The sequence below is a fragment of the Crinia signifera genome, chromosome 5, assembly GCF_055691185.1.
Source record: "Crinia signifera chromosome 5, ASM5569118v1, whole genome shotgun sequence".
NCBI classification, from domain to species: Eukaryota; Metazoa; Chordata; class Amphibia; order Anura; family Myobatrachidae; genus Crinia; species Crinia signifera.
This window is the reverse complement of record NC_139221.1, coordinates 32,847,956-32,873,422: the sequence shown is the minus strand read 5'-3', so window position 1 is coordinate 32,873,422 and position 25,467 is coordinate 32,847,956. Positions and strand designations below refer to the sequence as shown.

The following is a 25,467-nucleotide window of genomic DNA, read 5'->3' as shown; positions in this document are numbered from 1 at the left end:
AACACGGGATACATCAGTCTGTATACAAAAAGAAATAAAACTACTGCCGTAAGGTCAAGCGGAAAATAGCTACATTTCTATAGCACGAACTATGAAAACATGCCATCCGTATACTGCTTACATTTTATTTGTACAAATGCAACAGCGTCACGTTAATAGTACGTAAGTTTATTTTCTTTCCTCCACGGATCAACAATGTCAAATAGGCAGTGCGTACGCGCCTATATACTAGCTACGCATCACTGTCCCAGTCACTGCTCGCTCTGATCAAATGAAAAAAAAAAAAAGTCTCAGGAGCAATCTCTGCTGCAGAGTTGTACTGAACAGCAAGATAAGATGCTCATAACAGGGGTTGTGCATTCAACTGTTTTGGATACCAGATTCCGCTTTTGGGCCTAATTTATGCATCGCTAGTCAGAGAATTCGCAATTCATTTGCAATTTTGCAAGGGGAGTTTTTTTCTTTCAGTCGGGGTAGCAGCTTTCTAACAGTCGGGGTAGCAGCTTTCTTTCAGTCGGGGTAGCAGCTTTCTTTTACTGCGACCAGAAAGACGTCGCCCAGATGAAGAGATAAATTTGCAAATGAATTGCGAATATATCGCTTAACCACTATCCGTTCGCAATTCCAAAATCATCTAAGAGACTTTGCCGTCTGAAGCTTCTTCTAATCTGTGACTGAGGCAGGCTTGAAAGGGGTCATCGCTGACATCACAGGCCTACCCAAAATCACCCGTTCTGACATCACAGAGCCTACCCAAAAACAAATGGGCATGCCTATGTGTTTTTTTTAAACCAAACCCCCAAAGGAAAAGGAAGGTTTGCACCCCCAAACACCGGCTTCCTATCAGTCAAACTGCCACTGCGTTTACGAATTATACACATTTTCAGTTGCTACTGTGTTCCACCTTGCGCATGTGCAATATGAATGGCACACGTTTGATAATCAATTGATTTTGCGAATTCTCTAATTAGCCATGCGATCTGAATGAGGTCTTTTGACAGAGGTTAGTCTTAAGAGGGTTGGAAGAGGAGCAGACGCTCATCAATGCTATGGAGGACGGTTTGTGAGAGCCAATCATATGCTGCCTACCAGAGCACTTTATTCTTCAACCTAAAATTTGCCAGTAAAGGCAGCAGTGGGCAAGATAATTTGATTTACAGGAATTATAAACCAACCCTGTGCAAGTCTGTGAATTGATGTGCACGGCTTGCGTATGGTTTGCTAAAATTCTACAGCCCTGCGATTAGCTGCAAATCCATTCACAAACTGCTCACCAACTAATTTTTTTCCGTGTGTGGCCCAGGACAGCGGCTGTGATAGAAACAGGCTCTTCTGGTCCGGAGCGGACTTCCCTCCAAACACCTGGGCACGCTTGCATTTTCCCTGACACGCCCAGAAACGGTCCGGCTACCACCTACAGACACCGGCTTCCTGCCAATCAAACTGCGGTCAGGCTGTGATAAAAAAAAAAAAAAAAAACTTTTTTTCCTAGCTGGATGCCGATGCGCATGCAGAGTCTATAGGTAACTGAATTAGGTCCATAATTCCTTAATGTTATAAAAATCATGAATCATAAATTACTCCAAACCTAAAATGAAGTGATACAATAAACAAATACCTGTGTACTGATTGGAGGGTATGTAGAGTATTCATTTTGTCTATATGCAAAGAGCAGTTGAGAAATAATGACTTCTTTAGGCACACTGACATGTATTTTTACACATTTTATAGTATTTTTATAGTAAAGTAACAGACAGAAGTGTAAGAAATTCTAAATGTTTACAGACACGTACTGTAACTTACTGTACTTCCAAACAATAGATTCAGAACTATAATGTCCAGAAGGGCATGAAATTGCCACTACTAACATCTAAAGCAGCACATTTAAATAAACACTGTTGTAGGTTTAATATGTACAAAAACAAAAAATTGGTCAGTTATTATCCCTTTATTCAAATGACAAAATAAAAATATGGAAATGGTTTAACAAACAGATTTTAGTGCAGGTTCTGGATTTAGGCCAATCACATGTCTATTGAGTGACGGGGCCAATAAGAGCATGGGGTGGGGCTTCAGAGTTGTCAGGGCTGGAGCTATGCTGTGTCCCGGCATCTTGAGGGGGAGGGGGGACCTTCGGTCTTGCTGTGCCATCAATGGAGGGAAACCATCTGGGCCTCCCCCACTGATGGCAATAGTGTTCCATATTGGCGATAAACCATGGATTATTTTGAATCATCGATGGTCGATTGCAATCCCTAGTCCATATCTATAACTTCAACTACTGTATTCATATCTATAACTTCAACTACTGTATTTCTAATATGAGCCCCACTAGTGTTGCTGACATAACCTCTTACTTGTGACCCTGAACTAGCTCCCATCCATCACCAAGGTTATATAAGAATACATTGTTAACTAAGGGACAGGTGTAGCAGGTAACACATTTCGCCTCAGACACTGCACAGATGTGCAAAGTTGTAAATGGCATCCTTGCTTAATACAACAACTGAGCCCACTTAGCAAGAAAGACCCCTAGGATCCGGGAATGGGCCTTCACTCTTGGGGGTAAGTACTCCCCCTAAATTCAGGTGTCTCCCCAGATATTTCAGGCGAGTAGGCAAATATGTGTAACAGCTGTCATGGTGATTTTATGGACCAAGTAACTCAGCCATTGCTTCATATCAACATGTATGGTCAAAATATGACTATGGTTAATGTTATTACATCTAAAAAGATACAAACATGATCTTCCGCTTATCAGACGTTTGGACATTTCAGAAATCCAGGCCAGCGAGCTGCTAGAATAAGCTAGGAGGATCTAGCGAGTGCAGATTGCCGACTGGGAACACAATGCGCAAAAATAAACCTTCATAAAATCAGATTACTTTAATGGGCTTGAATATTTCATACCTACGGTGGCTTTTGTCTTAAAGAAACCCAAAAAACAAACACATACAACAGATAATCACATTACAAAAAACTTTCAAAAGATTCTGGGGCAGATGTATTAAGCTTTAACAAGAGATAAATGCAAGGCTGATAAAGAGAGATAAACGCCCAGCCAATCACCTGCCAACTGCCATGTTACAGCCTGTGTTTGAAAAAAGTCAGTAAGGAGCTGATTGGCTGGACGTTTATCTCTCTTTATCACCTTTGCATTTATCTCTTGTTATGGCTTAATACATCTGCCCCATTGTTTTATCATCTCTTCCTACTTTTATATACAACACTTATCCAACATTATCCTTTTAGCATCTTCTCATGGGTTTGTATTGTGATCAGGGGATACTGTTAAGTAACCTATTAATATCACTTTAAAGGTGTAATGTTATAGGCTCACTACCCTGGCCTCCGTGTTGTATGCAGATCACAGTTTAATTACATTTATGGTTAATGCGTCCATTGCCATGACACTTTGGGCATAGGTTAGTATGTATGGGATTATTATTGGCTTTCATAGGGACCTTTAAAGACTTAGAGAAGCGCACACATAGACCAATAGAAGTACACTGGAGGTGAATGCTAACAGGACTGGTGATAACCTGAACAATCCCGATTGGGTAAATGTTATGGGTCACGTGTATTTTAGGACCACGCGTATGGAGAGGTTGGGAACATCTACTGACATTATTGCACAGCGTTGCAACTTTAAAATTTAAATGGTCAACTTAACTTAGTCATTTACTGTATATTTAAACTACATCTTCTAGGATGGCTAGCTGGGCACACCAGTGGCTAGTTCTCCCATCACTGTAAAGTTTGTGAATTCTTCAGAACGTCCTCTTCATTACACCAGATTATTAAAAAGTTTAAACATAGAAGCAAACCCCAAAAAAGAAATAATATTTTAAACACTTCGGGTCATTAATTGGACCAAACATCAAAAAATATAAAATGGTGAAAGGTTGAAATGGTAAGGAAAACAAACTCAAGTCACCGTTCATATGGAACCATTGTAAAGTCACTTGATGAAAGAACCAAGACCCATGTATTCATTGGCAGGTCAAGGAATTGAATCTAGTTGAGCTGCAAGGTGTTGCTGCTACTTCACTTGTGGATAAGGACAGTGGCCAACCATAGCTATAAGGCCTTACTTCAACTGCATGCTAGAGAAATTGCCAAGTCCATCTTTTCCAAAGGTGGTGCAAGAACCTTTCCGAATGCCTTCTGAGAATACGCAGTTGGTCACAAGGAATGAGCGATGTAGAGTAATTCAGTCTAGAGGTGCAGCACCCATGAATCGTGCTGCATTAGAAAAGGAGCAACAGCTGATTGGACAAGATAGCTTGTCCATCCCCTTAGTGGACTAGTTCAGGCTGATTCTCCACAAATGGCAACACCCCACTGACATAGTATGCTATGCCTAGAGAGAGCAGGGCAATAACAATGAGGAGGAGGAGGACTCTCCAAAACCCTAGATCCTCCACAAATTCCTGCCAAGTGGTGCGGAAGCTGGAGAGGACCCCTTCCCCCTGCTGCAGGTTTGGATTCAGAAGGGAATGACTTTCCATAGCACTGCAAGACAAAGAAACGCGTTAATACACACAGACCAGAGGAGCATCACCTACATCACTGGACTTGCTGAGGTTTGGGCTAAGGCTACTCTGTTATGAAGCCTACACAATCAGGTCAGATGTGTACTCCTGCCTCCAAGATGTTTGAGCTCTACAGTTAATCTAACGTAGTGTTCCTGCTAGGCTATTTTAGCGGGGCACTGCACCCTGCCTGATTTTTAAAGGGCAAAATGAGCCCTGCCCCTCTAGCAGCGCCCCGCCGGTGTGTCCAGTGCCGTCGTAGATTGCGATGCCGGCACTTCCCCGTCAGCTTACCGACTTCAGCGGGGCCAGGCAAGCCCCCTTGCACGACAACGGCCGGGCCTGCCCCCTTTAGTGACGGCGGCCGGGCCCGCCCCCTTTAGTGACGTCGGCGGCCCAATTCTTTTTTGACGCAATGATTGTGAGGCTGCCAGGTCCTGTGGCTGTATAACAACCCCAGATGCGGTCCTTGACTCTGTATTTGGTACACGAGGTGACACGTTATCTTTGATGTTACCAAAAGTAGATTTACACAACATTCGAACAAATAACATTAGCCTCATGCTGAGAGGACATTGCTCCACAAATACCACATTGCAATCACTAGAATTTCTACAAGTCTATGCTACCGTGATAAGTTACTTTCTGGACTTAAGGGTAGACCTTGGAGCAATTTATTTGTCAAAATGATCCTTGTACAACCTCTTTCTGATACTGGAGTCATGGGCTTGAACATTCGCTATGTTGTCTGAGACCTGCAGATACCGGAATGTAATTGTTATTATTCTGACTGGCCTTTCTCATTGTGTAAGGCATGAACTTTCCTGGCTGATGGGCAGTAATCTCTTCCTTGATATTACAGCAGATGCCTTTGCTCCTTGGCTTGGCATTAATACCACCTGAAAGGCCAAAGGTTCTGCTTTTACCCAGAGGCCATATCACTTCCTGCAATCAGATAATTACTATGGGGAGTAGCAAGTCAGCAGATATGGCCTCCAGTTAATAGATCTATTTTTGCATTATACTGTATAATAACCCTTTCACACCAGCCAAAATTCCCGGTTGGCCATGGAAACCCGGGACTAGTGCTAGTGTGAAAGGGCAACCTGTTGTTGTGGATTTCCAGTGACGAGCAGAGGCATCACACAGCTGCAGGAAGACACTGTGCAAGCTCTGTGGCGCAACAGTCCCCAGCAGTGCTATTTAACCCCTGAAAGCCTGCAATGTCTGCAAAGGCCTTCCCTCCCTTTACCCTCCCTAATGACCATCTTTGTGGTCATTAGACCGCATAATGACAGTCTCATAGAAATGCAGGGTCATCCCGGGTTCAGAATGAAAGGCGCCGACTTGTGATTGTCCCTGCTTCAATGCGGTCTTCCCCGCCAGCATTGAACAGAGGATATTGCAGAACGAGCCCGACTTCACAAGCAGAGGGGCTCGTCCTGCCGAGAACGGCCAGTAAGTGATGAGCTCCCGGCCGCAGCTCGCCTCTTCCTGGCTGCAGCTTGTGGCCACGCCCCCTTCTCGTCCCGCTGCAGGCGGGACATTGAATCCCGCCTGCGATTTCTCGGTCGAGCAGACCTAGAACGGGACAGGGTCACGGCTATCGGACCAGCCGTGACCCCACATTGAATACCCCCCTTATTCTGAATACCCCCTTATTCTGGTTATCGTCAAGGAAAGGGGACACAAAAATAACCTGGGTGTTACAAGGGAATCTGACTGTGGTAGCTACCAGGGTTGAACCGGGCACCAACTGTATACGGTCGTTAGGTCAACAGACAAGGTCGACAACTGAAGGTCAACACAAGCATTGAGTCGAGTCAAAAGGTTGACAAGTGTTTTTCCGACGTGCTCACCAGCACTTGGATTTAAGGTTATCTAGCAGAGGGAAAATGGGTTTTTGGAGGGAAAGAGTACATTGTAGCCCTGTATAAGAGGAGAGCGGAAGACACGTCTGTGTGGTTAATTTTCTTGGCTGTTCACAATAAACTTGCTGCCATAATTCCAATGAATTAAATATGCCTCTAATCTTCCCTATGACACCACAGGTTTTAGTAATAAGCTGCTAAGCAGCCCGTCACTTGAAAGTGTGATTGGCACATGACTTAAAGTATATAGTACACAATGTTCCCAGCAGTGATGGGGCTTCTGTGCTGACATATTAATGATAAGCCGCATACATCAAGTCTGGATTGGAATTGTCAAACCTCAATTTAACCAAAGCGGAGCTTCAGGCTGAAGCCAAATGATCAGCAACACTTAGCACTGGTCCGAAAACAACTTGTTGCCTCAGTCGTTGCTGCGGACTTTAAACCCTGGGCATTGTGGTCTTTTACAAGTTACATAAGTTACAACATACAAAAGCAGAAATGGGTGGTTGCGCTATACAGTACTAATCAATTATGCATGGATTAAAACATGGATATTTATTTAGATTAAAAATATTCAAAATATATTATCAGTGCACAATTTAAGCCAAATTTTTGCTTTTTTCGCCCTGGACGGAGCATTTTGCTCTCCAAAAGTGAACCACCCTATTCAATGTGAAATATTCGCCGTCTTTCTAAGTGATTTTCGCCGTCTCTCTCCGTGTAGAAATTCTCCATCTTTTGATGGAGAGCTGGAATGTGAACTTTTAATCTAAAAGGGTTTTTTTTTTTAATTTTGGTGTCAAAAAATCAGTTTTTTTTTTCTGTGAAGGGGCATGTTATTTTTATTCATGTGCTTATAGCACATGAATATATATTTAATAAAAAAAAAATATTTGTTTTAATTTTTTTTTTTTTTTTTTACACAGTGCAGCCAGCAGGGGGCCGGAGCGCTCGAGCCGCTCATTAGATATTCATATATTCACTGCACCCGATGCACGTTCGGGTGCAGTGAATACTGGGTCCCCCGCTGGCTATAGGGGGGGCAGCCTGTGCTGCCTGGGTCCCGGGGGGGCCCCCTACCCTCCACATATGTTCTGGGGCATCCAGGGAGACTTTAATCTCCCTGGATGCCACCGTCCCACGGCTCCCTGTCAGCTCCCTGCCGCGGACGCTCGTCCGCTGCAGGGGTTAAGACTCGCCGCGAGTGGCGGCGAGTCTTAAATACGTTGAATAGGGGGAGCAGGAGGCTCCGGAACACGGCGAGTGCATGGCGAGAGAAAAAATCTCTCGCCATGCACAGAGAATTTTCTACATTGAATACTGCCCTAAGAAAAAAGAAAATGAATAAAATAAGGTAGGTGTACTACGCTGTACCTAGTAAACCACCTTGAAAAAGCTGCAGTGGCAGCGAAACGCGTTGGTCATTTGGTACACCCATCCAGCTGCTTTCCCACATTCATCATCCTCCTCAGTTTGTGCCTGCAGGTACCGCTTCCAAAATCGAAATTCCCACTTGGACTACGCACACCCTCTGGAGTGCAGGATCCTAGGACGGGCATCACCATCTTTGTGGAGGAACGCCACCTCTGTAATACTGCCGAACCAGGATCCCACATCCATAACCATATTTTGGGTGACTCCGTCACAAAACAACATCGGAGATAATTACGGAGGCACATCCCTTCATTCCCACTGTTCACCCATTGCCTTGGGAGCATCTTCCTTTTGAGCCCAAAAGAGGACAGGACACAGCTGAACTGAGGTAACCTTTTTGGAATATAACCCCTCATACAAAATGCAGCAGCACTAATTTCCTGTACATTACTACCTTATTTTATTCATTTTCTTTTTTCTTAAAGTCATTTGGCTTAAATTGTGCACTGATATTATCTTTTGAATATTTTTAATCTAAATAAATATCCATGTTTTAATCCATGCATAATTGATTAGTACTGTATTGCGCAACCACCCATTTCTGGTTTTTTTTTTCTCTGTAAGGTTGTGACACCCCTTTTTTGAGGTTGCAGCTTGGCAAAGCACACCCCTACTGGCGCCCTTTACAGGTACTTCGGTATCTATCTCCCTAGTTACAACATAGTAGATAAGGCTGAATAAAGACTTACGTCCATCTAGTTCAACCTATGTTTATAATAGCTTATCCCTTGCTGTATAGTATGTTCTGATATTTTAAAGACAGATTATGTTACTTATTTGTACCCATGGCAGTGGCGTAGCTACGTTTTGGGCGCCCCCCCCCGCCGTTAGGGGGGGGGCACCCATACCCCCCCCCGCCGCCGCCCCGTCGAGCACCCCCCCAGCCGCCCTTCCGCCTATGCTAACCCCCTCCCCGCAGTCTTACCTATCGCGCTGGTCACCGCGGCTCCGTCCGTTCATCTGCTGAGGACCACCACAAAATGGCCGCCCCCGTACAGCAGACAGTTTCAGAGAACTGTTTGCTATATGGGGGTGGCCATTTTGTTGTTGTCCTCATCAGAAGAACGGAGCCGCCGGGACCAGCAAGATACGTAAGTCTGCGGGGGATTGGGGGGTAGGTAACTATAGCACCGCAGCCCCCGGCGCCCCCCACATGCACAGCGCCCCCCCGCGGTGGCGGGGGCTGCGGTGCTATAGTTACGCCCCTGACCCATGGATGTTTTTAACCAATAAATGTTTATCCAACCTTATTTAAACGTATTTATTGTGTCTGCCGACACCACTTCTCCAGAAAGAGAGTTCCACAGTTTGACTGTTCTGACCATAAAGAATTTTTTTCTTCTAATCTAAACTCGTGCCCTCCTGTCCTAGATTCCTTCCTAGCAGTAAAAAGGGTGTTTGCTAGTTCCTTATATTGGCCCTTGATATACTTGTACATGTTGAGCATGTCCCCCCTTAAACGTCTCTTCTCTAGTGTAAATAGTCCCAGATTGCTTAATCTTTCCTCATAGCTTAAATTCTCCATTCCCCTAATTAGCTTTGTTGCTCTTCTTTGGATTTTTTCTAATTCTATGATGTCCTTTTTATAATGTGGGGCCCAGAATTGTACTCCATATTCGAGGTGCGGTCTAACCAATGTTTTGTACAGAGGCATAATTACTTTTGAGTCCCTATTTTCCATGCCCCTTTTAATACATGCTAGAATTTTGTTGGCCTTTTTTGTTGCTATATTACATTGAGCACTACACCCCAGTTTGTTGTCTATTTGGACTCCTAGATCCTTTTCGAGTACTGAATTACCCAATTCATCCCCGCATAGGTTATAACTAGCACGCTGGTTATGTCTCCCAAGGTGCATGACCTTGCATTTATCTACATTGAACCTCATCTTCCACTTTTTTGCCCACTCATCTAGATTGTCAAGATCATTTTGAAGTGGGGAGACATCTTCTGAGGATTTAATAACTCTGCTCAGTTTGTATCGTCCGCAAAGATGGATACATTGCTGAGTAACCCTATCCAATATCGTTAATAAAAATGTTAAATAAAATGGGCCCTAGAACCGAACCCTGTGGCACTCCAATTAGTACTGGTGTCATATTTGAAACAGCACTGTTCACGACCACTCTTTGTTCTCTATTACATAGCCAGTTCCCTACCCATCTACAGATATTTGCCCCTAATCCCAGGTCCTCCATTTTATTTATCAACCTCTTGTGTGGTACTGTGTCGAAGGCTTTAGCAAAATCTAGGAAAATCACATCTACAGCGTTTCCATTATCAAGGTTTTTGCTAACCTCTTCATAGAAACCAAGTAGATTAGTTTGGCATGAACGATTTTTCACGAACCCATGCTGGTTATTACTGAGTAAACTATGAAGGTCTAAATATTCCTGGATACCATCTCTTAAAAATCCTTCAAATAGTTTACACACTATTGATGTTAAACTAACAGGTCTGTAATTAGCGGGATCCTTCTTTGTTCCTTTTTTGAAGAATGGCACTACCTCTGCTATTCTCCAGTCTTTTGGTACTTTTTCCTGATGATAGTGAATTATCAAAGATATAATGTAGAGGGGAATCTAATTCCTCCCTTAATTCCATTAGTATCCTAGGATGAATCCCATCTGGCCCAGGTGATTTTTATTTTTTTTATTTTGCTGAGCCTCAATATTATTTCCTCAGTAGAGAAATCAATATTGAGTTCCGGCTTGTTCATCCCATTTGTGGTATGTGTGCGTTCCACAGTCTGCTCTCCCTTAGTAAACACTGATGAGAAGAACTCATTTAACAGTTCTGCTTTTACTTTGTCCTCCGTAAAACTTTTTCCAGTGATATCGGTTAGTGGGCCTATGTTGTCCTTAATTATACGTTTACTATTTATGTATTTGAAAAACTTCTTGGGGTTAGTTTTGCTTTCAGTGGCTATGCGCTCTTCATAATCCCTTTTAGCTACTTTGATTGCCCCTTTGCAAATTTTTTTGATTTTTTGTATTTGGTGAACGCCTCCTCATTTAAGTTATTTTTATATAAATTAAATGCTCGTTTTGTTGATTGATGACCTAACTTTTTTGTCCAACCATGGTGGCTTTTTTTTATTGAATTTACCCTTATTTACTTTAGGAATGTATTTAATGGTTAATGATTTGAGTACATTTTTTTAGAGTATCCCACATTTCCTCAGCATTTATCCCCTCAAAAAACGTTTCCCACACAATTCTTTTTAGGGCTTTCCTGAATAATTGGAAGTTAGCTTTTCTGAAGTTTAGTATATTTGCCGATCCTTTATGATGTCATTTACTAAAGTTGCTTTCCAGTGAAACCATATTGTGGTCACTGTTCCCTAGATGTTCAATTACTTTTGTGTTTGAAACTAGATCTATGTTATTTGTCAATACCAAATCCAATAATGCCTTATTACGAGTTAAGTTTTAACATCTTAAAACTGACAAAGTAACAAAGCAAACAATTACATTTATTCTAGCATGCCCAGAAAAGGTCCCGACATGCCTTTGCTTTTCTTGCCCCTACCTCCTGCTATGGCAAATGTATCACAGTGTGCGTACAGTGAGGCTTTGCAGTGTGTGCATCATCGCTGCATTGTGCTTTGTCTGCAGCCATGAACCAGGCTCCATGCTGATAAATGCAGCTGGGAGATTACCAATGTGGTAATGCAGTAGGAGGTGTCGGATACAAGTGGACACTTCCGGCTTGCATCAGTGATCCTTGCTGTGTCCTAGGAGGCATTATCGGAGCTAATGCATCATTAGTTGGCCAGGAAACAGTAAACTCGGCACTTCCCCTACATGGTGATGACAAGCCTGCATTTGGGAAACTGGGGCACTGCTAGTGTTCATTCTAGCACCCGCTATCTTTGAAAACCCATGCAGTTCCTCTTCCCTGCCTGGGGTGTCGCTGTCTTCTGTAGTGCTTCTAGCACAGTGTGGTCTGTATATCAGCACTGATATGCAAACCAGACCTGTGCTAGAAACACTACAGCAGACAGCGACACCCCAGGCAGGGAACAGGAACTGCATGGGTTTTCAAAGATAGCGGGTGCTAGAATGAACACTACACTGCTGCCCCCAAATAGCTGCACACTGTCACGCAAATTATATCTATATTTGTTGTGTGCCCAACAATGCAAGACCTGTACAAACATCACTACTTTGCATTGTGTGACTCAGATCTAAGGGGGTTATTCAGACTTGATCGCTGCTCTGCGAAATTGCAAAGTGATGCGCCACCGCCCTGCCAGAATGAAATCCCACCCTGTGCAAGGCTGTGATTGGCTTTCCAAATCACTGATGAGCGATTAGGTGCGAATCCATTCGCCACTCACTCACCATCAAATGATTTCCCCAGTGTGGAGGCTGTGCTTAACCCAGAACCTACTCTGCCTGTGCGACAGAAACAGGCTGATCAGGGCCGTAGTCAACATCACAGATCCTCCCAGAAAAGCGCCTTAGCATGCCTGCATTGTCTCTGACACTCCCAGATTGCGGCTGGTTACCACCCCCCAAACGCCGGCTTCCTGTCAATCAACTTGCCTACGGTCCACTTAAATCTGACAGCCAGAGCTCAGGGTTCCCAGAGATCCAGTGATACTGCACAAATCACCAGTAGCCTATAACTGGTGAGAATAATCTAGAAGCATTTATTTATTTTTTAATTACTGTACTGCTTTAAGCCATGTATAAAGTATAAATGACAATGTAAAACGGAGAACAGGGAGGAATACACATAAAACTGAGCAGTAAGGAACAGGAGGACATCAGCAAGTTTATACCACGGTTGGGATCACAGCTTGTCACTGCTGCGAGTTACACCCTTGGGTAGGTGGACAAGATGACAATTCAGTTTCATATAACAATACAGACACGCACACAGGGCTGGAAAACACTGACTCATTCACCACACAGAACACACAGGTGTAGTAGCCACAAACACAAAGCCAGGAAGCAGGTGGCTGCAAATAAATGGGTGTCATTTATGAACTGGAAAAACAAGGAGAACCTTCTGAAAGGTGTCCAGGCATAGGTGTAGAAGGACTGTGGTCTGTCATAGGACTACACACGCCGGCAGATGTCAAATCCGTACTACATAATACCGCCTACCACTAGTTTTACGCCTTAGCTCAGTGGTTCCCAAACTGTGTGCCTAGGCACCCTGGGGTGCCTCAGGACACTTGCAGGGGTGCCTTGGGTTGGTGGACCAGGATCAATTCATATTATTTATGGTCAATGGGGCAGATGTATTAAGTCTGGTTTAGAGATAAATTGGAAGGAGATAACGCACCAGCCAATCAGATCCCAACTGTCATATTTCAAACACAGCTGATTGGCTGGTGCGTTAACTCTTCCAAGTTATCTCCAGTTTATCTCTTCTCCAGGCTTAATACATCTGCCCCAATGTACCAGGCAAAACCAGTGCTGGTGGCTGCCGATCATAATATATGTGGACAAACAGAAGCAAATCCTGTCCCTCACCAGATAACTGTGACATATACACACAATGCACCTAATTTAATTTTTTTTTTTCTGAATTTCTCAATAAGAAGCATTTGGCCTAGGGGTGCCATGAAAATATTTTGATGCTCTAGGGCGCCGTGATTCAAAAAAGTTTGGAAACCCATGCCTTAGCTGCTTAGAACCTTAAAATACTGCTTGAAGGAGCCTCTTGTTATGCCTTAATTAAGGGCCAGATTCAGAGATGGAAGCAAAGCAGATATTTATGCATTTATCATTATCGTCTGACTGTGCATGCATCACATTTTATTTCAAAGTGATTGCCAGTCAGGGACCCCTTGGGGGAGTTAACAGGGGTGTGGTACAGGAGTCCGACAGTCAGGATCCCGACTGAAAGGACCCAGACAGCATGGTGAGCGCAACTCGCTGCATGAGCCACCTATTCTATTCTCCCTCTATGGGTGTCGTGGACCCCCCACGAGGGAAAATAGCAGGTGGCCGTCGGGAACCCAGCGATCGGTGTTTTGACAATGGGACCCCGTCCAGCACCGTTAACAGAGTGGTGTAAAAATGCAGACATGACTCATCCCGCACACAGCTGCAATGGCCCTGGTGTCTTAGGGTGGCCATACATCAGAAAGACTGGTCTTACAATCATGCTTGTGTCTAACTTTCCCTTCAGCTCTACAGCAGTCCTTGGTGGTTTTTGGACACACAATGTACTCAGAATCCGTCGTATAATCCAGCTGATGCGTACGACCGGTCATTTCACATCCGACTGTATGCACCTAAACTGCCAGAAAACTGCCACTCAAATGACGCCGGTTGTATGACCCATTAAATGACCGATTTGCATGTGCTTTAAGCACATGCAATCGGCTCCCAATGCAATCGGCTCCCAATCCCAACTGATCAACTGATGCAGCACGTCAGATCAGAGGACCAATCCTCCAACGTGCAGGACCGCGCATTGCACGATGATGTGCGCACAATCTACATACAATCTGTCAGTGCACACACTCTGTCATACAACCAGTCGAGAATGTACGATTGGGTACAATACTTTACTGTCTGCTGCGTGACCATAGGGTTAATCAGAACTTCAGTAACTGTTCATGTGATAAACTGGGAAACACCCCCCCCCCCATTACAAGCATACTCCAGCATACTATACTCAGCATCCCCATGTATAGCACAAGTACCCGCTACCCCATGTATATGAGACAAGATGTGTTTAGCATGGCAGTGTACACAAAACTGACACCGACATCCCGACTACTGCCAGGAGACCAGCGCCGGAATCCCGACATCAATGAGGATACCGGAGCTGGAATGCCGATGCGGGTTAGGCTGTGGGGAGGGTTACAGGTGAGGGTACTGGGGAATCTACACAAAACAAAGCTATGATGGGCAAGAAGTGTTCATTCTAACACCCTGCGCCTTTCAAAACCGGTGCAGTTCCTCTTTCCTGCCAGGGGTGTCTATCACATTGTGGTCTGTATCTCCATACTATACGCAAAGCACCAATACAGACAGCGACACCTCAGGCAGGAAAGAGGAACTGCAAGGGCTTTGATGGTGCGAGGTGCTAGAATTGACTCTAGGAAAGCAACACAACATTACTCTGAAAATAAATTCTTGTCATTTGCATTTATTTAGTTGACTGTAGAAGACTGTAAATAAGGTCACTGGATGAGCCCGTGCATTAATCAGGTCATCCAGATGTAAAATGTCTCAGCAGCGTAGGAACTTCCAGCAATCTATGATTTCCCTATTCCAGCACTGTCTGCATAGCAGCTTATTCTAAGGAAATGCACTTAGTATGAATACTACACTATCACTACAGCGCCAGTTAGAGTTAGGGTGATAGGCTGTCTAGACAAAGCTCCCCCTGTCCCATGTAGCCTGCAGCTGGACATAACAACGGGCTGGAACGTGATTGCACATTTCAGTACTGCTCACATTATAATGGTATATTACAGTATAATACAATACTGTATAATCAGCTGTAATTGCCAAGAGCAGATAATCTGGGAACGCAGGCAGTAAGCCTAACCCATCGCAGCCAATGATTTGCATATATAAATCTGGTTTCCACGGTAACTAAGCAAGGAGGGAGGTGTGCGCCAATCACAACCAGATCCTAGCAACAGTTCAGACAATAAAACAACTGTCTGAACGCTGAGGGCTACAGTGAATATTTTCGAACACAGGGGCAGATGTATGAAGCAGTGATAAGGGAGGGGAAGTGAGCCAGAGGAGAAGTGGCCCATGGCAACCAATCAGCACTGAAGTAACATCTATAATTTGCATAATATAAAATGATACAGAGCAACTGATTGGTTGCCATGGGCCACTTCTCCTCTGGCTCACTTCTCTCTTATCACTGCTTCATACATCTACTCCACTGCCTGTAACACGACATGTGGGAGCTGATTGGATGGACGACTATCACTCTTTGTCACCCTTGTATTTATCCCTTTTTACAGGCTTAATACAGTACATCCGACCCATGTTCTGAAGGAAAGGGAGGAAATACTCCAGGACAATATAAGTGTGGAAAATATGAGAAATTCGTATTAAAAAGAACATCGGCTTTAGTGATGTCAGAGAAAATCGTATTAAAAAGAACATCGGCTTCAGTGATGTCCGAGAAAATCGTATTAAAAAGAACATCGGCTTCAGTGATGTCCGAGAAAATCGTATTAAAAAGAACATCGGCTTCAGTGATGTCATTTAGTTTTTCAAAATTTAAGATTTACTGGCTAGCTGTTATCAGCAGGAACACAGATAAAGCAGGGACGGGGAACCTTTGTCTCTCTAGCTATTGTTGAACTACACATCCCAGCATTCCCTGCTACAGTTTTAGCATGGCCAAATAGCAAAACTACAGCAGGGCATGCTGGGATGTGCAGTTCAACAACTGGAAGGCCAAAGGTTCCCCATACCTGTGATGAAGCATAGTAAAATCTTAAAGACCATGTTAAAACTTTACAATGCCCATAGGCGTGAGCGAGCCCTTGAGACTGTTCTAGTGACACGTCAGCAGAGAAGAACAAGATAGGGACACAACATTGCTAAACTAAAAGAGAATATAAAGTGCTCCCAACATACCAATCTTCCTCGGTGGATCCTTCGGATATAGTACTGTGTCCTTTTTCCATCAGCAGCTCCGAGCATTGGACATACCTTTCGCTCTCAGCTGTCTGCATAGCCTCAATTTTAGAGTGAGTTCCCCTGTTAAAGCCCTTCACCTCTTGTTCCTCCAAGGACTCTAACATGCGGATGACTTCCTTATTCACTCCCCTGCGCTTTGCCAGGACCAAAGGGGTGGCACCTTGGTGATTGCTGCAAGTAATATATAGGAAAAGGTATGAGCTCAGATAATGTACTAGATACCTGAAATATGATTGGTTGTGAAGGTTTGAGTTGAACGACATATTATGGGAGAGATTTACCAAAGAGTAGGATGCTAAAAGGAGATGGAAGTACCGTCACTCCCTTATCTACAACTAGAATGGCTGAAGCCATTTTTTTAAGTTTACTTTTTCCTCACATGCAGTGACGGCAGCCATTTTGTGTGCTGAACTCACATTCACAATACAAATAAAGGTAAATGTACTAAAGTGTGAGTTTTTAGAGAGAGATGTTGCCCATAGTGACCGAAGAACTTTCCTTTAGTAACAAATTGTCTAACGGATTATTATAATCTTTCGGAAAAAGCACCTTGGAGAGACCAGTCAAATAGTGTTGGGCCTGTAGGTATGCCAAAGGTAAGGATCCCAATATTAGGAACGTTTCACTGCCAGAGCAAACTGTAATGGTTTCCCTATTTCACAATTCATGAGGGGTCGTAGAGATTCCACACCATGCCTGTGCCACACTGCAAAGGGCACACCTCCATTTTGAATCTCTCAAAAAATGTAAGTGGGAAGCATAACTGTATTCCCTCATATTTGTCAAATTAATCCCGCCATTAAATCTCTGTTGCTGAAGTTTGATCAAAGCTAATTCTAGCTCTTTTGCCATTCCAGATAAAGGTGTGTACTTCTATTGATTTCCAAAGTATGTGTCTTTGTCAGCAGGATCGGGAGGGGGTGGAGTGGATATACGATTCTGGGGAATAAAATCATTTTGACTAGATTAGCTCATCCCAAATAGGAAAGGCTTAAGTGGTTGCCAGCTTTCTGTGTCATCCCACATTCTACTCTAGAACAGCATACCCTCCAACATGACCCATTCCATTAGGAACAAAATGCTCTATTTCTGGACTTCCCTGCCAGTGGCAATTACAGATGTGAGCCTGCAGCACAGTCCAATATCCAAAAAGGGGAGCCACACCTACTGCCACCTCAAACATCACTGTCCTGGACTCACTGACAGTTGATGTGACCCCCCTCTTTGAATTTTGGACTGTGCTGGAGCCCCACCTCTGTAACTGCCACTGGCAGGGAAGTCCAGGAACAGAGCATTTTGTACCTAATGGAATGGGTCATGTTGGGGGGTATGGAACAGGGATGGGGAACCTGTTGAACTACACATCCCAGCATGCACTGCTAGTTTTAGCATGACCAAATAGCAAAACTGTAGAAGGGCATGCTGGGATGGATAGTTCAACAACAGCTGGAGGGCCTGCTCTGGAAGGTCCTATATAAATCATAAGTAAAATCTTGGTTGCTACGGCCAACATCTCTCGCTTGTGAAAAAAACTGATATTTTAGTAAGTTTACTCCTCAGAGTATAACAATTCATTAGTAACTAATGCATCACTGAGGCACCAGTGCCTAGTGCCTCAGTGGTGTGCCACATTCCCAGTAAATTGAGAGGCTGAATGATCATAACTATTGGTTTAGCCCACAAAATGGCAGATCCCTGACTAACACAAGCCCAGAGATTGGTTCAGAGGCTTATGTTAAACAAAGGAAATCTTTAAGCATGCACCGAATCCATGGTAAGTCCTCTCAACTAAGATTTGGGTGCTCAAACCCACATTTTTTCCTCAGAGGGCACAAGACACTCACCAAATATCAATTTTCAGTCCATTGGAGACAAGGAACTGAATGGTGTCAACATGTCCACACAAGTGCAGGGCTGTGTTACCCTGGTAATCTGTAGCTAGGAGATCAGCTCCGAACTTGTGTAACAGCTGGCAGATGTCTACATTCCCTCTGGCTGCAGCCAGGTGAAGGCCGGTGCGACCGCGGCTGTCCCGTATGTTGGGGTCAAAGCCGCTTTCCAGCAGGCGCTTGGAGAAATTGAAGTCTCCATCAATGCATGCCTGCAGCAGGGGAACGTTGGTCTGGGAGGAATCATTCACAAACACGTAGGACATGGCCGTATCCTGAAGGTCTGCAATTCACAGGAATGGAGAGATAAAGAACAGAACATATCCAGAGGATTAATACAATGATTGTCTACTCCTAATTAACGGGTTTACGCATCGAATATGCAAAGTTATATATTTACACAACAGGTAACTCAGAAACAGTATTCATTTCTGGTGATCATGTTATACGGCCACTGGCTGTAGGGAAAGCGGTTACACAAGGTTCTGCACAGAAATGATCACCAAAATCAAATAGAAATTTAGAATGAATCACACAGTGTTCTGCCGCATGCAATGCCGATTCGATGCACACCCACATTTAGTCAGTATCGAATAGAAAAATAGACTGTGCAGGCAAGTCCAACTTGATTATCCCGCCTCTACAATGTATTTGGCACAGGGCCAAATTGCAAGATAGCCTTAAGGTGGCCATACATAAGAAAGATATTGTACCCAATCATACAATCTCAATTGATTGTAAGATGGATTGTATGCAGATTGTGTGCACATCTTGTGTACGCAATCATGCAGCAGATGGATTGTATGACTGATTGTATGATGGATTGTGTGTAGATTGTGTGTCCAAAAACCACAAAGGACTGCCGGGGATTTCAAGGGAAATTGTACACAATCATGAGCGCAATCGATCTGAAGATCGATCTTTCTGATGTATGGCCAGCTTTAATCTAAAAAATAAAAATAAAATCGATGAAATTGATATGACTGTTAAATGTGTACACAGGAAACAAAGGTTAGGGAGTGCCTTCCTTATGCAAATGCTAACATTCTAATAGGAAATATCTATCTATGGGATGCAGTCATTTGGTCTACAGCATTACGGTCGACACGGGAAAAGGTCGACAAGCCATTAGTTCGACAGGTCATTAGTTCGACATTGTCTATGTCGACAGTCAAAAGGTCAACATGGAGTTTTTCACTGTTTTTTTTTTGAGCCGACATGCGCCGACAGGCGGTATTTCATGCCCTACCATCCACTAGGGCGTGGTGGGGAAATAAAAGAGTGTGCCCGACGCATCTCAAGCGCAGCGAGCGATGCGGTGCAAGTTAACCTGTGTCCATGTCGACTGTGTTGATATTCAGGTAAAAAAACAGTGAAAAACCCCATGTCGACCTTTTGATGTCAACCTATACAATGCGAACTAATGACCTGTTGAACTAATGACCTTTCGACCAAGACCCATGTCGACCCTTTCCAATGTCGACCTAATGACTGTAGTGTCTGCGAGTCTCTGAGACACTGCCATCTGCTGGCAGGGAGTGACACTACATCTCTCTCACAAATGCACAAACATAGAAGGTAGCAGACTAGCTTTCAAAGCTTTTGCTCTGAGCGGGCCTCCTATTATAGAGTGTTATTATATATTGCTCCATCATTCTTTACGGTTGCTAATTTTAATGCCTGGTTTTCCATGCAGCAGGACAGATTGAGCGACATCTGTTTGATATGATAATAATACTAATGATATTTATATAGCACTTTTCTCCCAATAGGACTCAAATTGAATTACCATTGTCTTTACAGCTCAAAATACAAAACAAGCTTAACAGTAGGTATCAGTAAAATGCTTGAGTCAATGGCCCTTACTCAGATCTGATCGCAGCACAAATTTGTTCTCAAAATAGGCAAAACTATGTGCACTGCAGGTGGGGCAGACGTAACATGTATAGAGAGAGTTATGGGCCCCATATATCTACAGATCGATTGTCAGATTGGGCTGGTTGGAACAAAATCCTGGTAATGGATGAGAGCAAATGACAGTTGACCATTTGCTTTGAAATGCTGGAAAACTGCCAAAAACTGTCATTCAGGTATTACCAGGTTTTTGTTCCAACCAGCCCAATTTGACAATCGGTCTGTAGATGTATGGCCACCTTTAGATTGGTGTGAGTTATTTTGTTTCTGTGCAGGGTAAATACTGTCTGCATTATTTTTACACTGCAATTTAGATTTCAGTTTCAACACACCCCACTCAAATGTAACTCGTGCACATGGTTTTGCCCATTTTGAGAACCAAAAGGCCAACAGGTACGTCTTTAGGTTATTTTTAAAGGATTCTACAGTGGGGGCTTCTCACACTGTGCGAGGAAGAGAGTTCCATAGAGTTGGAGCAACAAAGTTGAAAGCTCGACCCTCAGATGAATTCGGGGAGATTCTAGGTACTGTTAGACGTCCTTCAACGGATCGTAGTAATCGAGTAGGACAGTAAGGAATCAGAAGCTGCTGCAGGTACCTTGGGCCTTGGTCATGTAGGGCCTTGAAAATGAGTAAGCCAATCTTGAAAACAATTCGTCATTTTACAGGTAGCCAGTGAAGGGAAAAGAGAATGGGAGTTATGTGGCTGGAGCGGGGCTGGTTAGTTAATAGTCTGGCGGCTGCATTTTGTGCAATTCTTTTGATGGGAGAACTAGGCAGAGTGCATTGCAGTAGTCTAGGCGTGATGATATAAATGCATGTATGACTTTAGGCAGGTCTTTAGTTGTTACAAATCAGCCCAAAACTACATTCTGGGCTGATATCCGCTCAGTGGCTTTAGCACAGACTCATTTTCCACTAGGGGATAACAGAAAAACTAATAATAACATTCTTGTTAACTATAGGATTTCAATAATAAAGAAACTGAGGTAAGATTTATCTATTCAAGAGAAAGTACCAACCAATCATGGTACAAGCCGTGTTAAAAAAAAATTAAAAAATAAAAGAAGGCGTTAGAAGCCGATTGGCTGACACTTTGGGGGGGTATTCAAGCAGTGCTGGTATATCCGAAACGCATCACTTTTTGATAATAATAGGTCGAATATATATTTGATCTGACCTTCCAAACTTTTCTGACGGTCAGATCAGCGAAAACGGACGCACATTTGACAATTTAGCAGCAGTTTTCACCAAAGCAGATTCTGCCTTTAAAAAGATGAATCTGCACTAGAGAAAACAGTCGCTAAATTGTTGAATTTGCGCCTATTTTTGCCGCACTGAATTCTCCCTTCATCTCTCTGAGATTTGATACATTTCCCCGTGATTACTGCAATTTTTATTTGAATTCCATTGATGGTATATAGAAAGGAATAAACTTACCCTCCCTTGAAGCGGAGGGAAACTGATCCAGACAGTTTTGATAGGACAGGGAGGGATCTATAAGGTTGCTTCCCTTCCAGATCTGAAAGCACAGATTGAGTGTGAAGTTACTAGTCCCTGCACAAAAAGCTTTGTAAAACACAAATAAAATGTATATATTCTAGATCACAGTACATACATACATACATACATACATAAGGCACATTTATACTTGGAGGTACAAAGTAGTTTGACGGTGTTTGCAAAATGCTAAAGATCGCATTCCCCCCCCCCCCACTACTCTGTCCCACTGCACCCCACTATCTGCTGGTCTATTCCCCCCCTCATCCCTTTCCCCTTGGCATGGATGGACCTCCTCATCTCCAGCTAGGACTGCCCTGTCTCCCTAGCCTTCACACTGCTAGTAATGATTAAGGATTCTGTATTACCGTGGCAACAAACAGTGTAGTGAGAAGAGTAGCTTTACCCTCTCATCAATGCATTACATAGCTTCCCTTCTGGACCTGTAACTTGGTGGGACTGCTATGCTATTACTGGTGCCTGTCCTTGTGTTTCCCTCCTATATCCCTATAGATTGTAAGCTTGCAGCAGGGCCCTCCTACCTCCAAGTCTGTCTGTTGTTACCCAGTTTGTTTTATCACGGTCTACTATTGTAAAGCGCAACGGAATCTGCTGCGCTATATAAGACGCTGTAACGGAATCTGCTGCGCTATATAAGAAACTGTAACGGAATCTGCTGCGCTATATAAGAAACTGTAACGGAATCTGCTGCGCTATATAAGAAACTGTAAATAAATAAATAAATGCAAGATACTTATTCTCCCCCGCTGTTCACCACCTGACATGAAGGGGGGGGGGGGGGGGGGGACCTGGGTCTGACTGCGCATTAACCTTTTCAGTGGCAACATCTCCGTGAGAGATGTTCAAAACACTGTCTAAAAATCCCGGCTCACATTTGTTATAGAAATTCAAATATAAATTTAATGTTAAATTTTTTTTGATATTCCCTATATAAGGTTAGCATTACAGTTCATTATGAGTTCATTGGCAATATTCACACCTAAATTCACTTGGCGCTCAAAGAGTTAAAGGTATGGGTCATAGGGCGACAGTATAAAGGTCAACATACATTATGTTGACACATGAAGTAGGTCGACATGGCTAAACTTGACAGGGTTTGAAGGTCAACAGTCAAAAGTTTTTATGTTTTTTTTCAGGCCACCCTTGATGTCCTAGTACAGTGGTTCCCAAACTGTGTGCCTAGGCTCCCTGGGGTGCCTCAGGACACTTACAGGGGTAAGTAATAATTCATATTATTAATGGTCAATGTAACAGGCAAAACCAGTGCTGGTTGCTGTCAATCATAATATATGTGGACAAACAGAAGCAAATCCTGTCCCTCACCACATAACTGTGACATATAAACACAATGCACTTACTTTAATATTTTTTTTCTCTAAATGTCTCAATAAGAAGCATTTGGCCTAGGGGTGCCTTGAAAATATTTTGATGCTCTAGGGCGCCGCGATTCAAAAAAGTTTGGGAACCACTGTCCTAGTAGATGGTAGGGTAATAAGTTTAATTTCCATTATTATATAAAGTACAAAGAACTCATTTGCTGTACACCACCCCCCCTTTTTCGCTGGGGATATGCACTACAGGTCGCTGGGGATACGCGCTACAGGTCGGATACGCGTTACATGTCCCTGGGGATACGCGTTGCAGGTCGCTGGGGATACGCGCTGCACGTCGCTGGGGATACGCGCTGCACGTCGCTGGGGATACGCGCTGCACGTCGCTGGGGATACGCGCTGCACGTCGCTGGGGATACGCGCTGCACGTCGCTGGGGATACGCGCTGCACGTCGCTGGGGATACGCGCTGCACGTCGCTGGGGATACGCGCTGCAGGTCGCTGGTTACAGGTGGTTGGCAATGCGCGCTACAGGTTACTGGCGATGCGCCCTACAGGTCGCTGGTTACAGGTCACTGGGGATACGCGTTACAGGTCGGATACGCGTTACATGTCCCTGGGGATACGCGCTGCAGGTCGCTGGGGATACGCGCTGCAGGTCACTGGCGATGCGCCCTACAGGTCGCTGGGGAACCGCGCTACATGTTGCTGGGAATGCGCGCTACATGTCGCTAGGAGTGCGCGCTACATCGTTGGGAATTTGCGCTACATGTCGCTGGGAATGCGCGCTACATGTCGCTGGGAATGCGCGCTACATGTCGCTGGGAATGCGCGCTACATGTCGCTGGGACTGCGCGCTACATGTCGCTGGGACTGCGCGCTACATGTCGCTGGGACTGCGCGCTACATGTCGCTGGGAATGCGCGCTACATGTCGCTGGGAATGCGCGCTACATGTCGCTGGGAATGCGCGCTACATGTCGCTGGGAATGCGCGCTACATGTCGCTGGGACTGCGCGCTACATGTCGCTGGGACTGCGCGCTACATGTCGCTGGGAATGCGCGCTACATGTCGCTGGGACTGCGCGCTACATGTCGCTGGGACTGCGCGCTACATGTCGCTGGGACTGCGCGCTACATGTCGCTGGGAATGCGCGCTACATGTCGCTGGGAATGCGCGCTACATGTCGCTGGGAATGCGCGCTACATGTCGCTGGGAATACGCATTACACGTCGCTGGGAATACAGTCCAGGCTGCACCCCCGAATGATCACAGTATACTGTATACCTGCTCCTTCTGCAACATTTCAGGCTGCCGTCTTCTCTGCAGACATCCAGGCCCAGCCAAGCCACTAGCACAGCCTCAGCAGAGGGCGGGCCTACCGTCACTGTGCCCGGGGACAGGACACACCGTCCGGCTCAGTGAGAGGCGCTGGGAGTGCTGCACAATGTCAGTGAGGTACCTGCAGCAGCGCCGGGCCGGATAATAACACTAGTAGCGGCCCTCCGGTAACTGCGTCCTATGACGTCACGTAATGACACGCCGGTCATGTGACCTCTCCTGCTCCACCCAGCAGTCCCCGGGCGCAGCTGCAGCAGCGCCACTGCTAGGCTATAGGGAGGAGAACATCGGTAGCAGTGCACTGTACTTGTACTGTACCACCGAACTGGTGGTGGCCAACCACCATCGATGGTTTAAAAACACAACACAAAAATCATCGATGTTATATGACCAAAGTTCAATACTTTTGCCATCGATGGGGAAGAGCCAGGAAGTTTCCCACCATCGATTATGTAGGCACGCGGCCAATCTCACAGGTGACCCATGGGAGCAGGATACAGCTGATTTGTCATTCCAATGCACCAGGGTCATACAAATCAGCATGATATCGAGCAAGTGTGCACTCAGCTTATCCTGCCCATACACTTATGAGATTGGATGCGATGCGACATGGAAGTGCATACGATCGCAACTTATGGTGCAAAAAGTGCCACATTTCAGCACCCGATATCACGCGCTGTGCGGGCAGTAGTAGTGGAGTAGTGTAGCGATATCAAGGAGTGCTAGCGGGCAGCGGGGGGTCAGCGCAGCAGCAGAATGTGATTTTTTTTTTAAACACTTGGGGGGGGGGGCCTCTGGCTGAGCGTTCTCAGCCAATCAGAGGGCCGCCGAGTGTTTTAAAGTCTTTTCAAATTCTGCCGCCACCACTGACTCCCGGTAGCGCTTCTTGACATCATTAAACTACCCAGACAGACGCCACCAGCAGTCCCTCCGGCTCCCTCTCCCCAACACCCAATGCCGCCGAAAGCGTTCCCTCTGCCCCC

At 44.7% G+C, this 25,467-nt stretch overlaps 1 protein-coding gene across 1 annotated transcript; it reads right to left on the bottom strand.

Annotated features, from left to right (window-relative positions):
- Positions 1–1,709: 1,709 nt before the first annotated feature.
- Positions 1,710–24,746, bottom strand: ANKRD46 (ankyrin repeat domain 46). Its single transcript, XM_083186972.1, has 5 exons — positions 24,431–24,746; positions 21,732–21,813; positions 18,333–18,660; positions 16,426–16,659; positions 1,710–4,515 (listed from the first exon to the last, which is right to left on the bottom strand). The coding sequence occupies exons 1-5, from the start codon at positions 24,446–24,448 to the stop codon at positions 4,299–4,301; spliced, it is 879 nt and encodes a 292-aa protein (XP_083043098.1). The 5' UTR covers positions 24,449–24,746; the 3' UTR covers positions 1,710–4,298.
- Between the last annotated feature and the right edge of the window lie 721 nt (positions 24,747–25,467).

What these genes read in the sequence shown, in the direction of transcription:
- ANKRD46 (XM_083186972.1), bottom strand. An exon ending in TCCCTCCGCTTCAAGGGAGG is followed by an intron (nt 18,661 to 21,731) that starts GTAAGTTTATTC and finishes TGTGAATTGCAG; the next exon opens with ACCTTCAGGATACGGCCATG. An exon ending in GGATCCACCGAGGAAGATTG is followed by an intron (nt 4,516 to 16,425) that starts GTATGTTGGGAG and finishes TTTGTCTTGCAG; the next exon opens with TGCTATGGAAAGTCATTCCC.